Source organism: Haemorhous mexicanus, chromosome 3 (assembly GCF_027477595.1).
Source record: "Haemorhous mexicanus isolate bHaeMex1 chromosome 3, bHaeMex1.pri, whole genome shotgun sequence".
In the NCBI taxonomy this organism is placed as follows: domain Eukaryota; kingdom Metazoa; phylum Chordata; class Aves; order Passeriformes; family Fringillidae; genus Haemorhous; species Haemorhous mexicanus.
The window spans coordinates 26,779,738-26,802,965 of NC_082343.1; the positions used below are offsets into that span (position 1 = coordinate 26,779,738).

At 39.8% G+C, this 23,228-nt stretch overlaps 1 protein-coding gene across 3 annotated transcripts in view; it reads right to left on the reverse strand.

Moving 5' to 3' along the window:
• Positions 1-23,228, reverse strand: part of THADA (THADA armadillo repeat containing) — a 152,811-nt gene that overhangs the window by 17,498 nt on the left and 112,085 nt on the right. For 2 of the 3 annotated variants that reach the window (XM_059841162.1, XM_059841163.1), the window contains exons 32-36: positions 17,434-17,846; positions 16,970-17,091; positions 15,577-15,649; positions 13,594-13,738; positions 10,037-10,168 (exon numbers count right to left, since the gene is read on the reverse strand). In XM_059841162.1, coding sequence (XP_059697145.1) covers positions 10,037-10,168; positions 13,594-13,738; positions 15,577-15,649; positions 16,970-17,091; positions 17,434-17,846 — 885 coding nt within the window. Of the gene's footprint in view, positions 1-3,159; positions 3,392-10,036; positions 10,169-13,593; positions 13,739-15,576; positions 15,650-16,969; positions 17,092-17,433; positions 17,847-23,228 lie in introns of those variants that run through there. The other variant, XM_059841164.1, reaches the window with a different exon arrangement.

A 23,228-nucleotide genomic window follows, 5' to 3' on the forward strand; every position in this document is an offset into this window, starting at 1 on the left:
AACTCCCCTTAATTCCTCCAGTATTCTTCTTTTCCTTACTCCCTTTTCTCAATTGCTAACCAATGAACAATTCTTCTTGAAGTAACAAGATTTCTATTGTTGCTTGGCTACTTTTCAATATAATCTAGCTTTAAAAATTACTTTTTAATAGTATCTGTCCTGTATATCAAATTACTCAGGTAGCCATTGTTTTTTCAAAAAGCAATTGATTGGGACATCTTTATCTTTTCTCAGTACCAGTGAAACAGAAGAAGCAGTATCAATAAAAGAACTGCAGCAACCGGTCAGCAAAACAACACAATTTGTGCCCAGACTTCATTTTTACAGATAAAGGACAAGCTACAACCTTGTAAGTGCAAGTTTCATTTCAGTGTTTTTAACTAATAAAACTGGAGTCAATTTATTCAAATAAAACATCTGACCCTTACAAGAGCTGAACACAGTGGCAAAATGCCATAGAGACTACGGGACGGCTGTTGCAAACTTCTTGTATCACAGAACTTCAATTACATCTCTAAATAAATCTGTTGATATAATATTTCACAAGTCTAGATATGATTTTAGAGCTTAACATTTTTCTTGATTATTAGCATGCCCACAATTAGCAATCTAGAATGCCACCTACAAAAAGCAACCAAGAAACCAAAACAGCAAACCCTCACAACTCTTCCTGGCCTAGGTGTATAAAGTAGCCAATGTAGGGTGAATAATACAATTGCTTTTCCCCTGGCCTTCCCTGACAATCTGTCACGCTCTTGTGGAGCAGAGCACGTTTGCTCCAAAGCACTGAGTCTTCTGCACTTCCAGCTTGTTTAGAGAAAGCACAAAATAGCTCTATTCAGAAGAATATCATCAGTCCTTCATTTTTTGTTTACCTCTGCAGAGGCTGATTTCACAGTTTACTGGCCTAGTTTGCAAAATTACTTTTTCAATGAAGATAATTAAGACTGTTGCTTACTTCTTCTATGATTAATCAGGAGAAAAAATCAAAGCAATTTTTGTTAGACTGAAACACCCTATGTCTCTCTCAGAAATAAAGTGAAACGCTTTCAAAGCAGAAGATCATCGTCAATGGTGCTATTTTGCTTATATCAAAAGGGCACACACTTGTTAAGCAAACAGGAACAACACTTTTACACTTTTATCAGAAAACCTGGCTTCATAACCTTAGGAAGTTTCATACAGAACTGCGTCTTCATTAATATTTTACTCACACACAAAGACTCCCAAGTTTAGGAGGTAAGCTGTGGATAACAAACAGCCTTACTCTACACTCGCATCAGAAAGAAAAAAAAAAGGCAGTCAGCAAATTCAGTGATGGGTCCCTGAGCCCAAAAGTAATCACCAAAGAGTTTTCTGAACAAAAACATTTAAGTCATATTTTCAGCCAACTCTTCCTAAGTATCTAAGGAAGATGGTTAAACATTATTCAAGAGTCACCATTAAACCAGGAAGCAATCGTACTACAAATGCAATTTTAAGACCTAATTACTTTCCAGAGAGATCTTCCAAAAGTTTTCATAACAACAGGAGATATTTTAAGGATGCAAAAGTAGAATGCCACACATAACATAAATACTATTACAAAGACACAAAATATACCTATTAGCATAAAAATATTATGCAACCAGGCTATAAGTCAAATCTGTTTCTGAAACAGCCTTGAATTTATTCTAGCAGAAAGACCAGATGAATTCATTTACACTCCCAGACCTCAATTCTTTCATCCTTGCAACTGACATGTAATTGTTACCTTCTTAGAATTACTACAGAAGATGTAAAAAAACCCCAAATTACAGCTTCTAGCCACAGTAAGTGTTTCATAATCTCTACCACGTGTCATTTTTCTCTCTGGAAGAAACTTCTTAAATGAGAGGTCATCACAGTCATCAAGTAGTCACCAAATGGCACAGGTATTTGCCACTTATTTAGTTTGCCAAGATTTAAATGATCATCATTACATATTTGTCTCTCCACATAAATCCTTCTCTATGCAGGTGCATGAGAAGTACTGACCATTAAAAGCTTGGAAAGGATAAAATGATGCAGCCAGAGTCAGGGTCCTTTAAGCAGAAGGTTCAGCACTGAACATTTAAAGGAGAATGCTGTCTTTTTTTCTGTTTGAACCCTATCTACTTATGATCCTACAATTACAGACAGCTTAAGGGTGCCTATCAGTGATGTTCCCTTTCATGGTTTACACTACTCTTCAGTAACATGTGGTGCACTTCACCCTGCAGAGTGTTCTGGTCATTCCAGGCAGCACCCACCGCCTCCTTTGCCAGGGCCCACGTCAGAGCATTCCCAGAATACACACACAGCTGTGTGACCTTCCCCCTGTCCTCAACAGGCCTTATCTAATGGAACTGAAGAGATGTCATCACCTTACAGTGTCTCAATACAAAGTCCTACACCGTGTTTGAACAGAACACTGCAAACTGCTGCCTCTGCTTTACACCTCTCCACTGAGGCCTCAAGACATATTCCTTGTAACAGGGTATCACATAGATTCCCACATAATCTTCTGAAAATAAACCTAAAATTGTAGAAAATCATTCTGCAACAGGAGCAGCTCTGCTTTGCTGTGATTTTTTTCTGCTTTTGACTGTATTGCATCTTGTTCATATTCTCTTCTGCCTGGATGGGTCTTGTCTATGTCTATTCTGCTTTCTACTGCTTAAAGGCCATTTGGATAAATGCCTCCCATTTAAATCCTAACATTCAGCTCAAAAGGCTCCTCTTTCATAGCTTAGAAATTCTGTTTAGTGAGCTGCACATCTAGTTACCAGAATGCAGTTATCAAGAATATTCACAAAGCGGAAGAAATCCTTGAGCTGATTCCAGAAAAAAATTTCATTAACCTTCTTTCCACTTGTCCCCAGTACAGGGAACATAAACATATTTTGGCTAATATGATTAGCAGTTTTCCATTAGTAACCCAGACAACACTGTGAGAACTTCTGGACTGTGCCCAAGAACCCGTGGCATATCACAAGATCTGTCTGGGAGATTTTTCTCACCAACAGGTTCCAAAATTATAAGCAATTCTCAATGCAGCTTGAAAATCATGGAAGACAATAAGTGCATTTTAAACGGTCTTTCCAAAGCGCTGTTTTTACCTACACATGGCATTAGCAAGGGCCTGAAATTCATCCATTTGAAGGAAGCTGTTAACTTTCCACACCATAGCAGCTGTATCACAGCAAGTCACGTGTCTAGAAGGAAAGTGTTCAGTCTTCTGTGTGCAGCTGGAGCCACCCACCCACAGCACTACCAACCACTCCACTCTCAGGCTGGCTAGTGGAAGAGCTCCAGGCAGCAGTATCAGCAAGCTCTTTCTACAGCCAGGTTCTTCTGACTTTATGTTTTTTGTAACCACTCCAGCAAACCTCTAAACAGAGGGAAATCAAATATCAGAATAGAGAAGAAAATGCACAAGTTTGACTTTAATCAAGCAAAGGAAATTTCATCACCCATGACCTTGCCAGTTAATGCATCCTTAAACCAGCCTGCATGCATGCAATTCCCTAGTTTATGTTTGGGCAATTACCACTTATTCCTCAAAGCCAGGCAGCTGCCAGAACTGGTTTTAAGAGCCACAACTAAAGGAGCTGTCTGGGGCCTCAGAGGCCCATTAGCCTAACCTGAACATCAGGGCAAGTCACCTAGTGCATGAGAAAAGTAGAACCCTCCACACTAATCTTTGCCCAGGATCAGAGTAACCTGACATTTGTTTTATTCACCACAGCCCTCCCACCTGCCTCACTGGAAGGTTACACCTACAGCACGGAAGTAGAGCAAAAGGTGGTTAATCTATCCCCTGGCCTGGCAAGAGGATGAACACACAATGACATGAAAAGGAGAGTTCTGAACAGTTTGCTGGCATCTCTTCTTTATATTTCATAGAGGAAGACACAGTGACTTACAACATTTATACTGCACACAGCAGTGGGGCACAGGTTCTAACCCCCAGTCATTTTCCCATCTCCAATCCCACAGCACGGACTTTGCACTTGGCAAGTAAACAGGTCTGGAGAGAGGGGTTAACTTGACATGCTCATGAACTAAATTTAAGAAATCTATATAATGCATTTACTCAATGATACACATGAGCAAGAAAAGCCCCTTTTGCTATGGACAAAGCTGGCACTTACTTTAATGAATAGTATGAACACAGTTTCAAATGCCAACAAGCAAATGAGGCAATGAATAAAGTAAAATATCTTTCTTCACTGTTTCCAATGCAATACGTAGGATGCTTTAATTGTGCAGCTAAACACCACCAATGTTAATGGTATTTTTAGCATTTAACATTACCAAGGTCCATTTAGCATTTTAGGTTTTCCCAGCACTTACTCATAGCTGTTTCACTAGCAACTGGAGTAGATGAAATCTGAGCCACTTGTCCTGAAATGCTTCATAGACTAGTTGTAAAGGACATTTGGGGTACAAGTTTTTGGATCATGCCAGTCACCCATGATTTGCTGATATCACCTGTGGTGTTGATGATGACTGCCAGACCATTGTGCTGCATTAACATCACACAGACTGCTTATCTCTTATCTCTTCCTCAAGTGATTTACTAGATCTTCTAAGGGCACACATGTATGAAACCTTTTGCACAGCTTTAGGTTCAACAAGGAAGATTTTTAGAGGACAGGAACAAGAAACATAAATCCGAGCAGGATTTCTTCTCCCCTTGTTTCTTTCAAATGTTAATATAGCGAGTCTGATTGTCCCTTAACTTCCCCTACCTCTGCTAAGGCTTATTTACACCATCACTGTGCCAAAAAAACCCCCACACATAAACCTTCTTCCACTCACAATCATGACAGCCACACCTACTCTAGGTTCATGAAGATGTTTGGTTTTGGTTGAATTTGCCTTGACTTTTACACTAATGATGTGTGAAAAAGAAAACTGAGGTGCAAGCAACAAGCAGCTTTGCTCTTCTCCATTCTCAGATGACAGCATGGTTCACAGAGAAAGGTTCTACCCAGTCAGATGGTTAGGTCTAAAGTCTTTCTAAGTCTAGAAGAGAATTTAGAGACACCTTGAAAATCTTTAAGCGCTTCAGTCTAATTCAATATTTTTTCTTCCTCCACCACCCCCTCAAGCAGCACATTTTAATTTCTCCCTTTACACACATTTATACTCGCTGGCCAATGAACAAAATAAAGGTTGCTGAAATGCTCCTACATGCCTGAAACAATAAGATAAACCTGAAGTAGTGTGGGCCCCTATAACAGTCAACACCCAGCAGTGAAGACTTCCACAGGAATCTTAACTCCATCTGCTCTGTAGTGCCATCCCCTTCCCAAGAGATGGTGGAAAGTCAGTTCAGAAGGTGGAGTCAGCTTCTTTAAACCAGCCAGCTCATGAATTAATTTTTCCTTGCTGGTAAATCAAAAAACCAGGACACTTGTCACTTTCACTGATCATTTTCCCCAAAGATAAAAAGTAGACTCTATCAAGAAGGGAGCAACCATCAAGAGAAGAAAAGAGAACTTTGTCTTTTGCTCAGAAACTCCTAGCACAGGAGTATCAGCTATTGCTATTTCTTAAGCATGTGAAATGGAACCAAAGAAACTGAGTTAATATATCTGAAATTTTAGCCAGTAGATTAAAGCTGACTACATCGTGCTTAGAATTACTCAAAACCACAGAGATGTAACAATAACATTAGACTGATTTTCAAAGATGCTCCCACTGCACCCAGTGAAGGTGGTGCTCAGAGTGGGCCATTTACCTGCCCTGGGCTGCACAAGCTCTGCTGCAGCCACACTGCTGGGCCCAGGAGCTAATTTGCTCATGTCTGTAAAAAACTGCTATTTCACAACAAAAGTAGCAAAAAGTCCTTGAAGTCCTCCATTATATTTCAGAAGTGTATTTAGGCTGCTAAATCATTCAGGCACTTTCAAAAGATTTCCTCAAGTCTGCAAATCTAATTGCTCATCTAAACTTAATTCAGCTCAATTTTAAAAATCAGCTAAATTGGTGCTAATGCTGATGACACTAAAAATGCCCTTAAACTCATTTAAGGTTAATTTGGTAATTTACCAACATAAAGGTTAAGCTGACTAAAGGTGTTTTTTAATACAGAATTTTATAGGATTTGATTGGCTTGGCTATAATGGTAGAAAAATAGTTCATTCAAACTTCTCTAGTACTGCCAAGCTCGTAACTTTACTTCATATAATTCTTCTCTAGATTAGGAAAAAAGCCATAGAGGAAAAAACACAGTTTTTGTTCTAACACAGATACTTGCATTTTTCAGGATATTTAGCAAAGCGATCACCAGTAGGGAAAAAGCACTCTTGCTTCCCCAACTTAAATCATCTTTCTTTTAAGGAGTAACTCTCTTGTATAAAAAATGCTGCTGTGAATAGGTCTAGACTTTACACAGCCATGGGTCACTAATTTAATTAGATTTCAAAGCAACTATTCTACCTTTACACTGAATACAATACTTCCTGTACCCTCCCTCATACTAAAAGGAATAAAACAATCCGCCAGAGGTTTACACCTCAATGCATGAGGAAACAACAACAAAGTGTACACACAATACCTTGAGTTACAGATGGGGATTATATTGTTCCACTTATTAGGAAACCCTTAACTACCTGCTAAGTTGGTATTTTTAGCAAAGAAAACAGAGGCTTTTCTCCTTTCTGGTGAGACAGGATTCTGTTTGACCTACTCTGCTCAGAAAATGACTTCCATCATCCAACCTCAGTAACTTCCCCTACTGAATATGAACTTTTGCACATACTGAAAACATAAAACAAGCTTCTCTGTATGAATAAAATACATTTTAAAAGTGAACTTTACTGCTAACAGTAGAGGTTCTTGCCTTCTATAAGAAAACAGTAGGGCTGGTAGGGTTTTGCTTGGGGGTAAATAGCAGGGTAGAGTGAGGACAGGGGCCCTGCAGTGTATCAGCGTTTGGTCTTTAGAGCTTTTCTCCTGGGGCTGCAATTTCCACAGGGTTCTTGTATCACATGTGTTATCACACATTTCTGCCTCCACTGCTTACTGCTTTTGTAATTTCAGTGATCCAAAGCTGCATGATTAGTTGCCTGAGGAGACTGGGGGTTTTCCCCTCAACAAAACCATAAGGGAAAAACAAGAAACCAAATTCATATTCTCCTCCAGGAGAGCTCATGTAGCATTTCAAAGAATTACACAAGATAGGAGCTGTTACTGGAAGTGAAAGGACACTGTAACAGACAGGATCATTTGTCTCCAGTTTCACCATCTCTAAATGACATGAAAATATCTATTATTTGACACTATCATCCACGTTTCTGCTGTTATTCAGCAACAGGCATGTAAAGGAGAACCATGCTACAAAAACTCTGTGAACATTCTATGCAAATAACTTTGCTACTGTTAAAAACAATTCAACTCCACCTTACTCTGCTGAACAGGATGATAATTCAGCCTTGGTCTGACTGTAACACACAAGTACATAACCTTTCCCACTCTTCCACATGAAAACAAGATGCCAGCTGGTATTACACAGGAAGGGCAGGGGCAGTTGCCAGGCTATAATCACCAATTCTTCTGGATCTCAATAAAAATGAAGCACTCATGACATTGATTCCCTAAGCTGACAATAAATGCAGATCTGCAGGCAGCTATAGGCTACTCCTCCCTAACATGCTGTGTACACAGTGGGAAAAGGGAATTTTGTGAGGAGTGGATATGAAGATGCTAGCACCAAAATTTCTGGCAAGTCCAGAGCTTGTATTTTGTGAACAGCATTCCTCATCTCTGTATGGCAAATTAACAGCAGAAAAAGATGAAACACACCATAACCCATTCCTACAGTGCAGTATTTCTGGAAATATAATGGCTACTAGGACACAACACTTTTGATGCACAAATGAAGCTGAAATTATAATTGTCTCTTATCTCTCTCCTGTTTCTAGTGGTAATGGTAATGACATAAAAGTGAAACAATTACAGAATGTATGAAAACAGGTTTCTAAACATCCATTCCTATTTCTGATCTCAAGTCATCTTTCTGATCTCATGACAAAACTACTGGGCCACAATACTAATTTATCATTGTATAATGGAAATGAAAAGTCAGTTAATTTACCGTATGCAGTAATTTGTTATAAAGTAAGAATTTTAAAGAGAGCTGTTTCACAGCTTCTATCAATTTCAGTCTGTGGGTTCAGTTATCTTTAAGTCAGTGCTGTGATGAAAAATCAGACTTTCATGGTATGAAAACTTGAAAAAAATAAGCAGATATTTGAATGTAATTTAAAAATTCCCACGACAGAGAGGTCTAGTGATCCATGAAATGTCTAAACCACAGACACAAACACATTGCATACTCTCACACGAACATGAAAAGAAAGGGGGTAAATGAAAGTAAACAAACAACACACAAAGATGAGCTTATTTTAATCTGGTTATAAATAAAAACCACAAGGGCAAAATTGCTCCCCCAAAAGCTTGAAAGGAAATCACAAAAAGTGAAAAGAGTTTAGTGGGGAAAAAAGATCACAGGAAGGAATACCAATGATGAAAAATGGACATGAAAGGAAACTGAATTATCTCTTTTCAAATGCGGCATTCTTTTCTAGTCACAGAAGACAGACATTCATTTCATTGCAAGAAGTTTAAATGAAAAAACAGAAAGGCACAGCTAAGTGTAACTAAGGGGTTAACAGAAGTTTGGAGAGTGGGGTCCCTATCTTTAATTAGGAACATAGCAAATAAAAAACAATTATTATGTTATCTTCTCAATTATGGTCACTTCAGCTTTACAAAGCGGTAAGCTATAAGAGCAAGCACTGAGGTGACCTTAGTATTAATTAGGAGACAGAGGACCGCTCTCATCCAGTTACAGGAAAATATCCCTTGGCACCAGGATACAATAGGGAAGAAGGGAGAAGATACAGGACTCAGAGAGACAATCTAGCACTGTTATTATTCCCAAAGAAAGTACCATCTTGAGATGCTTGAGGATGCCCCCAAAGGCCAGCACTGGGGACCTGAGGCACAGGCACACAGAGCCCCTCGATACTCAAGAGAGCTGTAGCTGGGACTAGAGAAACTGAAAGAGCTGTGGGATTTAACACAAAGATGAAAGCTGTCCATGCCATATTCCTCCTTTTACCTTCTTCTACCCCATAGCTCTGTGCCTGAACAGTCCCAGCTCAAAACCATACCTGCCACATGAGCAGATTCCTGGCTACTTCTATCTATAACAATGGCAAACATCATTTTACTGCCTTTTCTTATTTTTTTTAAACCACAGAGCTGCTTTATCTTCAGCCTAGCAGAAGTTCACATGGAATCTGAGCTGACAGCAGACAAGTTGGTACAGGCATTACTGAGTAGCAAAGACCAGGGACCACCAGAGAGTGATGAGCTTGGTAGTAAACTCTAATTTATTCCCAACACATGGAAGAATGTGTCAGCAAAGACTCTCAAAGTGAAGCACGTTAATTAGTTAAGCCTACTCAAGTTTTGTGGCTATTTTAAAATTAACAGGGTTGAGTAAATTAGGGCAAGCAGACAAAAGGCCCACATCCTTAAAAACACATTGTGGGTATGCTGAGAATTGTCTTTGTTGATCTGGATCTAAATGGATTTCAAGGTCTAATAATGAATCAATGAGTTGAATATTGCTTCCTAGATTCCTATCTGTGAATAGGCTCTCATAACAACGTGGGATTCAAGGAGTATCTTGCACTGCATTATTAGACCAGAGCTGATATTAAAGAACTTTCAAACTGAAATTATGCGAATATTGACTCATCACAGCACAAACCATAAAGCTGAGTCCTGCTGTTGTCTTTTTTACATCGCCACGTAATCATTTGCAAATTAAACCAAGAACAGTAAAAGTAAAATAATAAAGCATGGTGGGCATCAAATTCGGTGTTATCTTTTATGGTACATAATTCTAGGAGATGGATGAAGCACCTTACAGTTAGCAACAAATTTGTGATGAGAAGAGAAACACTTTTGCCTCCAAAACATTTAATAATATTTAAAAGTAATGTTAACGTACCTGTTCCTTCATTGTTTCTTTTTTCTGACTGTGCCACTTGTATCACTTCAGCAGCAGCATCCCTTACTACCAAGTCTTCATTCTGCAGCAGTAGAATCACACATTTCCACAGACCAAGGGTATCAGACAGTCCTATATTTATTTGTGGAGAAAAATTAGAGCTCTATTTCTTATAAGCATTCAAAGAAGTTAGAAAGCTCTGTTTCCACACCTAAACACAAGACATGAAAGGCATTGGCAAACCACCGGGTGAAATACTAGCAATAAAACCAAAGTATTTTCAGCATCTGTGAACCTTATCTAGGTGGCAGACTCAGCTTGGTTTAAACAGTGGGCAACAGATAAGAGAATGGGCCTCTCTATCTGGGTTCAACTTGAGTCATGAGTGCTCTCCATTTTTTACAATTTCTAGGAGTGCAGAATTCCTATTTGGCAACTTCAAAAATTCTGTGGCTGGAGACTGGTCACTCATCAACACCCTGACCATGGATTTGCTGCTGCCATCTGCCTGGAGCAGAGGCTGCCAAACCAAGCTTTCTTCAGATACTGCCAGTGGTGCTGGACAGAAGTGCCATTCCCTCCTGGCAACAGCTACTGACCACACCTTGCAGGGATCTACCTTCACCTCCTTCTCCCACATCCCCAGCACTCACCAGCAGGCCCTGCCAGCCTTACACCCACTCTCTGCTGGAAACCAGTTCAATCTGTGGGGTGATTCCATGTACACAGCTAAGACTGACCAGAGAGAAGTGCCAAGAGGGAGGTGATGAACTGGTAATGCCCAAGCAGGCAGACAGCACACACACACACAACCCCCAGTGCCTCACCTACACCTCACAAGCCATGCTTCCCTTGCAGACCCTCGTGCCATTTACTGCTGTCACACCATGCATGAACAGCTCATGTCACACATCTGTACTCCTAGGTTTGCTGGGGTATTTTTCAGCTGACTTTTCAAGTCTTGTTGAACATCCTGATTAAAGGAATCCACTGGAAGCTCACTTTAAGATGCAGCCAGCTGTGAGATATTACTTTCTGGTGACCACAGACAACACAAGAGTTGTGTTTCACTGCAGGTTTTCCTCTACCATGTTTTCAGCAGATTTGTCAGAGATTTGTATTACAAGGCTAGCCAGACAAATACATAGCTGTATCACTGCTTGGCCAAAGTAAATTGCTCTAGGCTTTACCACACAGGCAGCAGAAGCATTCCTGTATTACCTGTAACTTCCCTATGTGGCAATGGCATGAAGTATAATTACTTCAGAAAGAAGTTGCTTTTTTTTTCTAGCATGACACAGTCAATAATATTATACTGGTACTGCTAGGGCAGAATAATTATTCCCCTAGAGATTCAATATTCAGATTTCCCATCTAAACAAGTTTCTTTTGTATCTCCAGAAGCAGTGGAAGTCTACAAAGGGAATTTGCATAAAGACCTTTTCTGAACCCTCAAGCAGCTTGATGAAGAGATGATGGGGTCACCCAGAATATACAGACTGGCATTCACCCTCTTTCTCTTAGGAACACAGTAATGGAAGCTCTTGGGACTGACTACAACTCCATTTCATACAACCACAGTTTCCTTTAACTCCTGCTTTTTACTATATGTGGTCAAGCAAGTTGATGCAGAAGGCACAGAAGTCGGAGCTGTTTACATGCACACAACCCCTTCAAGGGAATTATCCTGGGTTTATATCACTACAACTAATCACCAGCCCATGCCCTTGATTTGCCAACTCCCCACTGCAGTACTGACAGCTTCACAGTTGTGAAGATCCCAGACTGACAATTCTAGGTACCACGAAGGGTCAGCTCCGCATCTTTCTTCCCCTGCATCAATTTTCAGAGCAAAGAGCTAATTCAGATGGCTTGCCCACTGAGGCCTAGGGGGTCTATTTTCTGGGCTGTTTGGGGAGCATTTATTTTTGTTTACTTGTCTGTTTTCATTTGTTTTGTTAGGATTTTATGCAGGATACAAACTGCTGCTATGTTTTATTTCAGACCTTCACATTAGCCTGACTGGAAAGCATGGAAATCAGCAACTGTTTTGACAAGATCAAAGAGGAAACTGTTGTCCACCATCTATGGACCACATCCAAATAACAACAGATGAGTAGCACAGCATTTGGGAGGTTTTCACTCCAAGACTTCCACTGTCTTCATTTGACATAAAATGGTAATGATGTCTGCATTATGAAGAGCTTTATCTAGATGGTGAAGGTTAAGATTTCCAGAGTTGATACTATAAACATTTAATAGTGCAATGTCTACCTCATATAGATTTAGCTCTGGTGAATGTTATCAATACCTCTTAAAAGGCACATCTCAAAATAATAGCTATTTTTTCCCAAAACCACTATCTACAGATTAAGAAATACGCTGTTTTTGTATAAGAGATATTTGTATCCAGGCCACATGGATGGACCGAAGCTACTTAAACTAAAAACATTTACATAACTACACTGGATTGAAGTATCATGGAGTTAAAAGTATCTAAAACTGTCCTGTTCAGAATGCAAAAGAATTTCTTTATGATCTAGTATTACCCATTCTTGCATATCTCCTGTCCCTTCAGTCACAAAATCCTCCCATTTTCTATTCACAGAAGGCAGGGTGGGGGGGAAGCTAAAAGAAAAACCCCATCTATTCTCCAGAACAAAACAAAGTTTTACTTGGCTCTGTCTCCCAGTCACTATATGTACTGTTGAATAAGGCCATGTAGGCTTTTTTGTTCACCTTCTTTGTTTTCTAAAGAGACAGTCTGTCACTATAGGACACGAAACAACACAAGTGCACACCACTGCTCTCAAGATGAAGAAAAGGGTAAGGTTATTTTCTGACTCCAACATTTATAGTTTCCCAAAAGTGACAGTGGATTGGAGGGTGAAAGTGCCACCTCTCCAATGACACTGGACAAACCAACAGTCCATCAAATTTCTCCTCCTCCTTAAAAGAATGCAAAACAATAAGTTATTTACTGAAAGTGTGTGAGAAAGTCTGCCACAAGAATGCAAACATCAGAAGGCTTGGAAAATCTTAAAAAATCAGGGCGACAACAGTCTAATGTTAACTTCAAACAAAAATCCTTATACCTGGGAGATATAATGTGATCCAATTATTAATTTTTCTTATAGTAGAACGTGTCTCTCATTTCTAGACCGAAAACCTTCATTCCAACATCCAGCCAGCACAGCTTTGCTACGCTCCCAGTGTTAAACTAAACTGTGTCCAGCCCACCAAAAGAGTACTACAGAAAGGTTCAAGTCACAGAACAACTGCAAGCCAGGAATTCTGCACACCAGTGTATAGTGACCTGGAGACATAACAACATCTCATGTGTCCCTTCTGCTGAGTTATTGCCAGAGGCTGGGCACATGTGCTTTTTCTACCAGAATTTAAATAAATCTATTTGTTTAGTAATTAAATCCTATTAAAATTTTAAAAAAACCTGTTTGATGTAATTATGTTTTGACTGTGCATACACATACATTTGAAATCATGTATTAATGGATTTCATCAAAAAAGATCCAGAAAATTACTTTCAAGCTACTTACCAAGAATGAGCTTCTCACTGCTAAGAAGGAATGATGTTATACTTTTAAGAACTTCAGCAGCTGCTAACAGCATCTCTGTCTCTTGCTCATCTCCACAAAAATACATTATCAGCTGAACCCATTTTTCCAAGACTTCTTCTGAAATCTGAAGGCACAGAACATGTGAGAAGTATGCTGCACCTCTTAACCATCACACTGAACCATGGCCTGCCTAAGGGATACTGCTCATTAGTAAATGCCCAGCTTTCCTAAAGTGGTGAAACCCACATGAACATTTAAAAGTTGGGAAATTTTCTTTTAGTTAGAGCAGTATTCACAGGCAAGTCTGACTCTGTCCCTTCACAGCACACTCACCAATTACCACACAAGTCAAAGTGTATTCTTGCATCCTCAGTCCTTCTACACATGCATGCCAAGGACAAATACGCTGGTCCTTGGCTGAATTTCAGAGTGCTCCTCTCTGCCCATCCCTCCAGCCTGTCAAGGTCCTCCTGAAGGGCTGCAGAGCCCTCTGGGGGTATCAACCCCTGCTCCCAGCTTTGTGCTGTCAGTGAACTTGCTGAGGAGGCACCTGCCCTTTCACCCAAGTAGTTGATGAAGAAGTTAAACAACACTGGGCAAAGCACTGACCCTTGGGACACCACAAGTGACAGGGCTCCAGCTACACCCTGTGACACTGCTCATGAGCCTCTGGGATGTGCCATTCAGCCAGCTCTCAACCCACCTCATTAACTGAGGAATAAATGAAACCTCAGTCATACTCTGCCTCATTCTGCCTGGTACAGGGCCATGTACCTGCACTGCACAAAGGGACACAGCCAGAGCGTGTCCTACAGATTCTTTAACAGGTGAAAAAAAAAATTAAAAATCTCCCAAGATGTTACAATGACTCAAATTTCAAGCAGACACATGGATGGACTACACAGAAAAACAGAACTTAACTTTTACCTCATGGAAGAGAAAATCCCTTCCACAGATGTAAATACTGAATGCAAGCTCAAAGAAAGAATTTAGATGGAAATCTGATGTACCTGGCCTTTCCCAAAGCCAAAAGCTCTCTCTGTAGGTGTATCTTAGATCTCCCATGATTTATATGCTTATTAGAGAAAGTTGTTGCAGCATTTCTATTTAAGATTTCTACAGCATTTTTCATTAATTCTGCTTTGTTATGTTAGCTTTAAGTACTCACACTATGCCTTTCCTTTAACTAAAAAGATTTAATATCATAGTTCGTGTTCAATTCTTGTGTGCAAATCTGATTTTATATTTTTTATAATGAGACATGGTTATTAGCATATAATAAGAATCCATTCTGCTGCTCATTCTATGAAAAATAATAGCTTCGTGAGGAAAATAATCTTCCTTTTAAAACAGATCATGAGAGTTTTGTTTGTTTTTAAATATCCAGTAAGTGGATTTGAAAATATTTTTTTAAATGTCTAGCACTAAAGCTGCTTTTGCACTGCTCTACACATACATATGTGACATCACAGACTGACAATTTAAAATCAAAAGAAATCTGAGCTGGCTGGGAACTGCACCCAACCACTGCTTCAGCTTCGTGCCTTCCCACCTGATGTGCTCTCCTGTGGGCTCTCCAAAAATCAAGAACCCACAACAAAGCTGCAGCTCAGCAAATGGGCTGGATTCAGAACAAGAATTAAACACCACAGGCATTTCCCCTTCTACATTATAGTGACCATTTTGGATGAGCTCAGAAGCTGAAATTACTCCATCAAAAATATTTATGTATGTATTTAACTTGAAATTACTTTGAGAGGGATATACTGAGATGATATTCATGGCTGTCACTTTAGAACATGGCAGTGTATTCAGAGAGGAAGACATAATGTTGAATGTCAAAAATGATAAATGAACACAAGAAAACACAAGCTTGGGGTCATTATCTAAAAGAAGCCACGTTGCTGCAATCACTAAAAACTCCAAGATTACAAAACTGTTAATCAGCTCCATTTCCCTTACCTGCTGATGGCTCTGCAAAAGGTGGATAATCAATTTGGAGGCAAATTTGAGAGCTATGGTTTGACTTTCAGGGCTGAGGAAAAAAGGTAAAGGACATATCAAAAAGCCAGCTATTTCTGTCATCATTTCATCTCTAGAAGAAAACCAGCCAGCTCTTAATTATTTCTGATGATCACCAATGGATATTTTCCAAGCTGAGCACTGGAAGCTTTTACATTAGAGATCAAGATGTTAGCTAAGTTCTCAGCTGACATGCCAATGAGACATGCCCTTACTTTCACTTCTCCCATGTTTACTTGCTATTTACATCTCATAGAAGAACACATTTGAAAATGGAACCTGAGTCAAATAAACCAGACATTATTTTAAACTGTGAACAAATGCACCTCTTGAAGCTAGTGTTTAGCTGCAGGAATATCTCTTCTACAACTGCTAAGCAGGATCTAAGGATATGCCTCTTGGCACCGTGGCTGCTGAAGCTTATTCCCACCATGGGGAATGGCAACACCTGAGCAGCAAGGCCTGCTATTCCAGCCACTTCCCTCTAACAGCACAGTCAGTGGTATTTTACCACCAGTACCTTACTTCATCCCAGAAATGACCACTCCCATCATCATCATTTGAACTTGAACAATTTAGTGCAAATCAGCAGCAAATATGCACAGCTATAAAATGCAGCTGTACACTCTACACCCTCTGTATTCAATGTTTGTAACACTGGACTGCAATGTTTGCATGGCTTAAAAAATTGTCAGAAACAGGATGTCATACCCTTAGTCTGGACACTGTAAGGCTGTTTGGGATTCCATTATGAATGCATGGGCACAGCTTCTAATTCAGTAGGACCTACAATCCACATTTCCAGTGCTTTCTGCTGACTTTACAGTCTGTATAAGGAGTGCAAACCCTAAGGATTAGGATTAACCATTTCTGCCAATCCAACAAATTTAATGAGATCTGTTGCTCTTTCTACAAACCATCTGCCCACAAACCAGGATAGAAGGGATGGCAGATTCACAGCAAATGAGTGTAAGGCTGGATCATTAAAAGTAATTGTTAATTCTACAGTAAACTGGGTGTTTCCCAATCACCATTCAGGAAGAACTCTGCTCACTGGCTATCACTGGACATCCAAAGTAGCTTCTTGTTTCAAGAAGTGTACAACTGGACATTTACAGGGGGCTAGTATGACTTGCAGGCCTTTTCAGTAATTCAGATGTAGGTCTTACTTCTCTGAAAAATTCTCATGAACCCAACTTTATTCAAATAAGCCACACTCTCTTTTCTGAAACACAGATTTTTAAACGAAAGTGCAGTCCCAAACCAATATATTAACGTTCAACATTGAAAGTTTTTAAAATGTAAGTATTTCAACATGCATGACAGACCATACCTGCTGGAGATATATGCAAGGTTTAAACTCCAGGTTAAGAGCTCATTTGGATTCATTTTTATAGAGCATTCAGTCTTTGGAAGCACATTTCTGAGATCCATATTGTAAAGAATTTCCAGCACCTGCAGACACAATTCACAAACAAAGAATTTACAGACAGTCTCAACAGGGATGTGCACATTTGAGATCAATAAAACACTGACTTAAGCTCCACTCCAAGAACAAAAGGATTCTCTCTGGACAGTTCTAAGAAAGGAAAAAGGAAGTTCTTGCTTTTACACAAGAACATGTGTTACAAAATTACTGCACGGCTCCTGTTCAGTGTAAAAAAACCCAACTACTATTTAAAAAGCATAATTCATGTTTGAAATATATTTTTGAAAATTACAAATAGGATCTAAAAACCAAAAACATTAATTTACTGAAAACATACAAAATGTCAATTAAAAAAAGCACCCTCTTACCTTGCAAAAACACTGGGGATTTGTTTCCTTCAGAGCCATTGTGAGAAGAGTGTCTTCCAAATCAGCGGGTAAACATAATACACCTCCTCTTCCTTCTGCAATCTGCTTGGAATTTCTTTGTTTCAGGCCCAGCAGTATTGCTTCCAATGCCAGCAGACGCACTTCATGGAACCCACAGTGCAGGAGATGAGCCACTGACAGCCAGGGCTTGGCCATTTCCTTTGCAGCAGCTGAACCACAGCTCTGCATGTCAGGACCTGCAGTCACTGACAGCACTGATATTACAAGCTTGGTGATGCTCTGCAGATATTGTATCAGTCCTGGTACAGCAGATGAGTAGGGAATACCAGACACCAATTCAGAATCTGAAATTACTCTCTTCATCTCTTCCCAAAAGTCAAGGAATTGCATTCCTGCAATGAGAGTAACACTTAGTAAAGTGAACAAGTAGATGATGTTGCCATCTGCTCCAGACCGTGAAGCTGACAAATAGCAGGTATGCAAAAGGTATCATAAGGTAAATGAAATGAAAATCAGAGTTCTCCTTCATTTTAAACTGATTCCAAATTGTAAAAAGCTTTGCTAGATATTACATGTATTCATATTTAAATCAAAAGACAAAAGGACACAAAGTTTTCTGAGACCTATGATTGTTGAACACATGAGTTGAAAGTTTCAAACCCCTTTAAAAATGCTACAATTCCTTGCAGATTGCCTGCAATCTTTACCAATTAGATTTGTTTGGTATTTCTTTCAACCAAGCTAGTAATACAATATTATTTTGTACGAGCTTCCCACTTCTACCACTACAGAAAGTGATTAACACAAATAAACTATTAAATATATGTGGAAAAAATGTGGATAGTCAGCTCTAAAATCAGAGATCAGACTGAACAAAGTGCTGTCTGTCAGACTACTCAGCTGCAACTGAAATCAGTAGAAATGATGACAGAGGCCATTCTGATAATGTTGAAAATTTCATGCCTTCATAGTTTTAGTCAGAAAAAATTGCTATTAAGAAGATGATCCTTCGAGATAAACAGATCTGTCCTGTATCAGTCTAAAAAAATTTACTTACTAAAAAACCCAGGACAAGATACTTTTCCTATTCTTATTAATTTTGAACAGCTAACATAGGTAAGAAAACAAAGGAGCTGCACTGTAACCCCTCTTATGTATCAGCCCAGGAACTGTGACACTTCAGCCATTTACACTGGTGCAACCTTGTCCACATGGCCCAGCACAGCCTGAGAACCTTCTTCAGTGCTTGGCCACCTCCCAGAGCAAACAGAGGCCACTGCCATCTGTGATAGCAGAGGGTTTTCAGGCTTTAGCAGAGCTGGCAATGTAGACACAAAATAAAGAAAAAAGTCATCAATGGTCCTATTTCACACCCACATAGACTGAAATACTCATGTGTCTTGAGTTCAACCTTCTCCACCATCAGCAGGAATAAAACATTTTATAATACTGAAACCATCTTGCCCAGTTCAGTGTCTGTATAGCTTGTACTGCAAGAAAATGAACATGCAATACCCCACAAAATTCAAATGCAAATAGGGGAAAATCACAAAAGAGCAGAGAACAGTGCCACTAGTGCTAGGGGATGTAGGAAGTTTAGGATTTTTTAAAGGTAAAAATGCACTAAAGGCAAATACAAAGATTAAACAAACTTATATTTCTCCAGTATGTGTAAGAAGACAATTCACTGCCACGTAACTTTGCTATTTATAATTAAACACTGAGCACTGCTAAAAACCTGTCCAAATAGTCCCACTAAATTCCTGAATTTGCCAAGAATCCACAGCACAAATATAGATTCATTTTGTTGCCCATGAAGACATTTCCCTAAGCCTTCTATTTACAGTTAAATATCCTGCCCTTTCATATTCAGATTCCTCTAAAGCCATCTTAATTTGTTTGACATTTACACAGAAAGTTGACATGGTTGTACACTGTCTAGCACATAAGACAGAACCATTTCTGAGTAATTCTGGACACACTTCAAAGAAATGTAGTATTTGTAAAAAACTGTCAGACCTATTGCCCAACCGCTAGCTCTGTCATTCACATTTTCGCTACAGTTTCTTTCCTGAAGGGACTTGATGCAGTCAGAGGAACTCCAGTATCAGTGCAAAGCCATCTCACAGCATTATCCTCTACATATGACACAGCTGATTTCCGTCTCATAGCAAGGCAAACTTGTATCTTTTCTTTGCTACATTTCTAAACCTCCTCCAAACACGCTGCTTTTACACACTGGCATCACAGCACAAACTAGCATTAACGCCCGTGTCACACGACATGCATCCAACTGCCAGAATTCCTTAATTTCTGAACTGTCTGGTTGCCTTGGAGAGGGATTAGGCCTTCGTCTCAGTTATTACACAGCCTGAGTCCACAGACAGCAGTTTAACAACAGAAATAATCCCAGGCAGCTGAAAGGAAAAGGTTCAAGGTCAAACACCTCAGTTCAAGAAGAGAAACAGCTTCAGTGTCGGAGCACTGCACCCTCTCTGGTTCCTGCCTGCTCCCCTCCTCAGCTGCCTCTCAGCAACACACACACCCACTGGCTCAGCTCTTCAAACCAAGGGGGCATTTGTAAGTATACTGCAAGAGAAATGCTTTCATCTCCTGTCCACACTGCTTTACATTGCTTTGAGGTAAGCTACACGCAAGCAGTAATGGGAAAGCTGGCAGGATGGAAGGGTCAAAGCTCCAGAGCAGGGAAAGGGAGAGTAGTATTAAGTGCACACAGAAAGAGATATAGAGGGAGCAAGAGAGAGAGAAAAAAATTAGGGGAAGGGGGGAGGGTGTCTTCCATTTTGCTGGTGTCAATGCTGCCAACTTTGCAAGAGCCTGCAACTCAACATCAAGAGAGAGTGGTGACCCTCCCATGGACTCCAGGAGCTGGCCATGCACTGACCTTCCAACTCAGCAAACTTCCATTTGTATTTTGCAAGGCCAGCACAAATGATCTTTATGTCTTCATCTTTAAAGGGGAAAACTACTTGCATATAAAAAACATTGCAGAGCTACTAGCTTGCAGAACTACTAGCTTGCAGTGACTGTGATAGAAGAGTCTTAGGCAACAGATCCTCTTTTTCTGTACATATAAAATACTTCTGCTTTGGATGACTTCTTTTTTTCCCATGCAATTGTGAAAGACTGGACACTGTGGCTCATCTATTTTACAGAAAGTCTCTTTAAAAGTGGATGTCTCAATGGCAAGGCCGTCAGCAAAATAAGACTGTCTGAATATTTGCTTAGCCTCAGCACACCAGAAAGCAAATCCTTCTGCATTCATCTTCTGCTCCACATGCTTTCCAACACTCTTTTTTTCACACAAATATGTACAAAAGGAAAGAATGCCCCTGTCTTATTACAATGCAGTGGAAATAGTCCTGCTTTCAACTTCATCATTAAGAAAGTCTTTCCAGGCTTTCATGTAAATGTTTTCTCATCTGCTTAGCTTTAAGTAAACTCTTTCCTTTGGCTTACATCAAAATATCCAAAATAACCAGAAAATCTCACTGGTTCCCAAAGTAACTGTCAGTCTCTGTTGTTTAGATACAGTAACAGCATACTTTTATTTACAAACAAACATCACTGTACAGTTTGAATGACCAGCTGCTGTGAGAAGGGAGAACAAATTTTGGCTGACCACAGAAGGGTCCTGGCAAACAGCAGTCTCTCCAGGACGCTGACAGATGCAAAAGAGCCTTCAAGAATTAAGTGGATTTAATTTTTTTTTCCCCCCTTAAGGACTGCTTCATTTGTGGGACAGGAAGAATTTCAGCCTGCTTCTAGTACAGGAGACATCTTACACAACCACCTGGTTCTCTTCAACACCCCACACAAGCACCCTCAGTCCCCCACACTGATATATGCACACATCATCTATGTCATGGCTGGATTTTTAATCCTATTTGTGATCAACTGATGTTCTGTCATGTATATGAAGTAAAATGGTCTTTCATCATCTGAAAATAAAGAGGAAAGGAAGAGGAGCAAAATGGAGTTAGTAGACTGGATGAATCTCCAGTCATAAACCTCCTCAAAATTTAGCAGCTCCCAAACCTGCATCCTGCCTGTCTCTCTTCTGCTCTCCCCTGCAGTGGCAGGCAGATCTATTTAGTCTGTTCCCAGAGTAAGCAGATACACAGAGCAATGACAGAAAAATGCCCCAGCTCTGGGAGTAACAAACCATCAGCTGATGGACACCTCAGCTGATAATTCATCTCAGAGGCACAACAGCCTGTTTAAAAGTGAGAGAAGTAATCTGAATTCCTTCCATATTTAAAGCTAAGCTTGCTTCACCTCCTTGCAGAGTTGATACATTTCTGAAGGATTTGGTAATTTCACAGGGATTATTTAGCTACTGCCAAATGGACAACTCTCCTGATCATCAGGTATATTATGTGAGGGGCTTCCTTCTGTACATGTGATTAGTATAGCTCTAAGTATTTGGATCTAAATAAATATTGAGATTAAATCCTGTATGCAGGCCCTTGAGCATCCAAACCATCTTCCGTGTTCCTTCCACAGGCTCCAGAAAAAAAGAACAAAGCAGGGGAAAAGGGGGGAAGTTACTACCAGCATCAGAAAACTTACTGACCCTCTGTAAGGACAGACAAAAATTGCAAGACCAGCAATAAAATGCTGCTTTGCCTGCAGTATATTGTTATGGGAAGGGGCTCTGAGCATCAAAAATCTGGATATTCATCATTATTCAACAAGACCTGCAAGAAAGCGCAACTGTTTATGAACTGAGGTTAAAATCCTCTCTCTAACTACCATCCACAGACATCTGAACAGATCATATGAATAGGGAGTAGGCTGAGAGGTAATCAGTGCCAAGAAGAGATTTTCCTAGACAAATACTAAGGAAAAGTATCTTCTTTCGTATTTTTCCTTTTTATTAAAAGTGGATTAGGCAAAGTCACTGCTAAATGGAAATAAAACCACAAAGAGAACAGAAAAGTCTGTTTCATTACACAGCCATATTAAGGTGACTGCTGATGATCATAAAAAGGCATATTTTAAGCAGGATGTTTTCTTTTAAAGACATCTGCAACTTCTTCAACATCAGAGACTAGGCATCAGAACTCACAATACAATTCAAAACTACAAACATGACTGATTACCAGAATCCATGGATAATTTATTGTTGAGGACACAAGCATCCCACTGCATTTTGTACAGCATAAGGGAAAGTTTCCAAAGGAAAAGAGAAGGGGGGAAAAAAACTCCGTTACAACTGGACACTGAAAGAGTTATTTTTATTTACAGGTATTTTTTCTTACAGCTTCTCTCTGGCCCAGCACTGACTTTTCCAGTATTTTGCATTCATATAAATTTTTAAAACCCCACAGAGACAGTGAAAGTCAGTCAGTGGTACATGATGGAATCTAAAGAGAACCTGGTTTTGAAAGGACAAGCAGTCTCTGTCTTCACGTGGGGACAGAATTTTAACTGCTAACATTAATGAACATGACCAATCCCATTTTCCCTTAGTGTCACCTATCTCATGGAACACCTTTCCATATTCCCTGCTCAACACAGCACTCCAGCAGTATCGTGCCTACCCTCCACAGCCCTCCTCTGACCACTGTCTCTGCCATCATGCTAAAAACACTTTCCTCTTCCTCCACCTGTGTCACAAGTTCTGCCTCCAACGTTTCTCTGACAGCTGTAGGTGTTGCACTTATCCATCTCCTTTCTCCAAAAATTTATTCTTTTCAGCTTTGGCCCATTTTGTTGTTCTGTCTCACACTAACTTTTGGTCAGTCTTT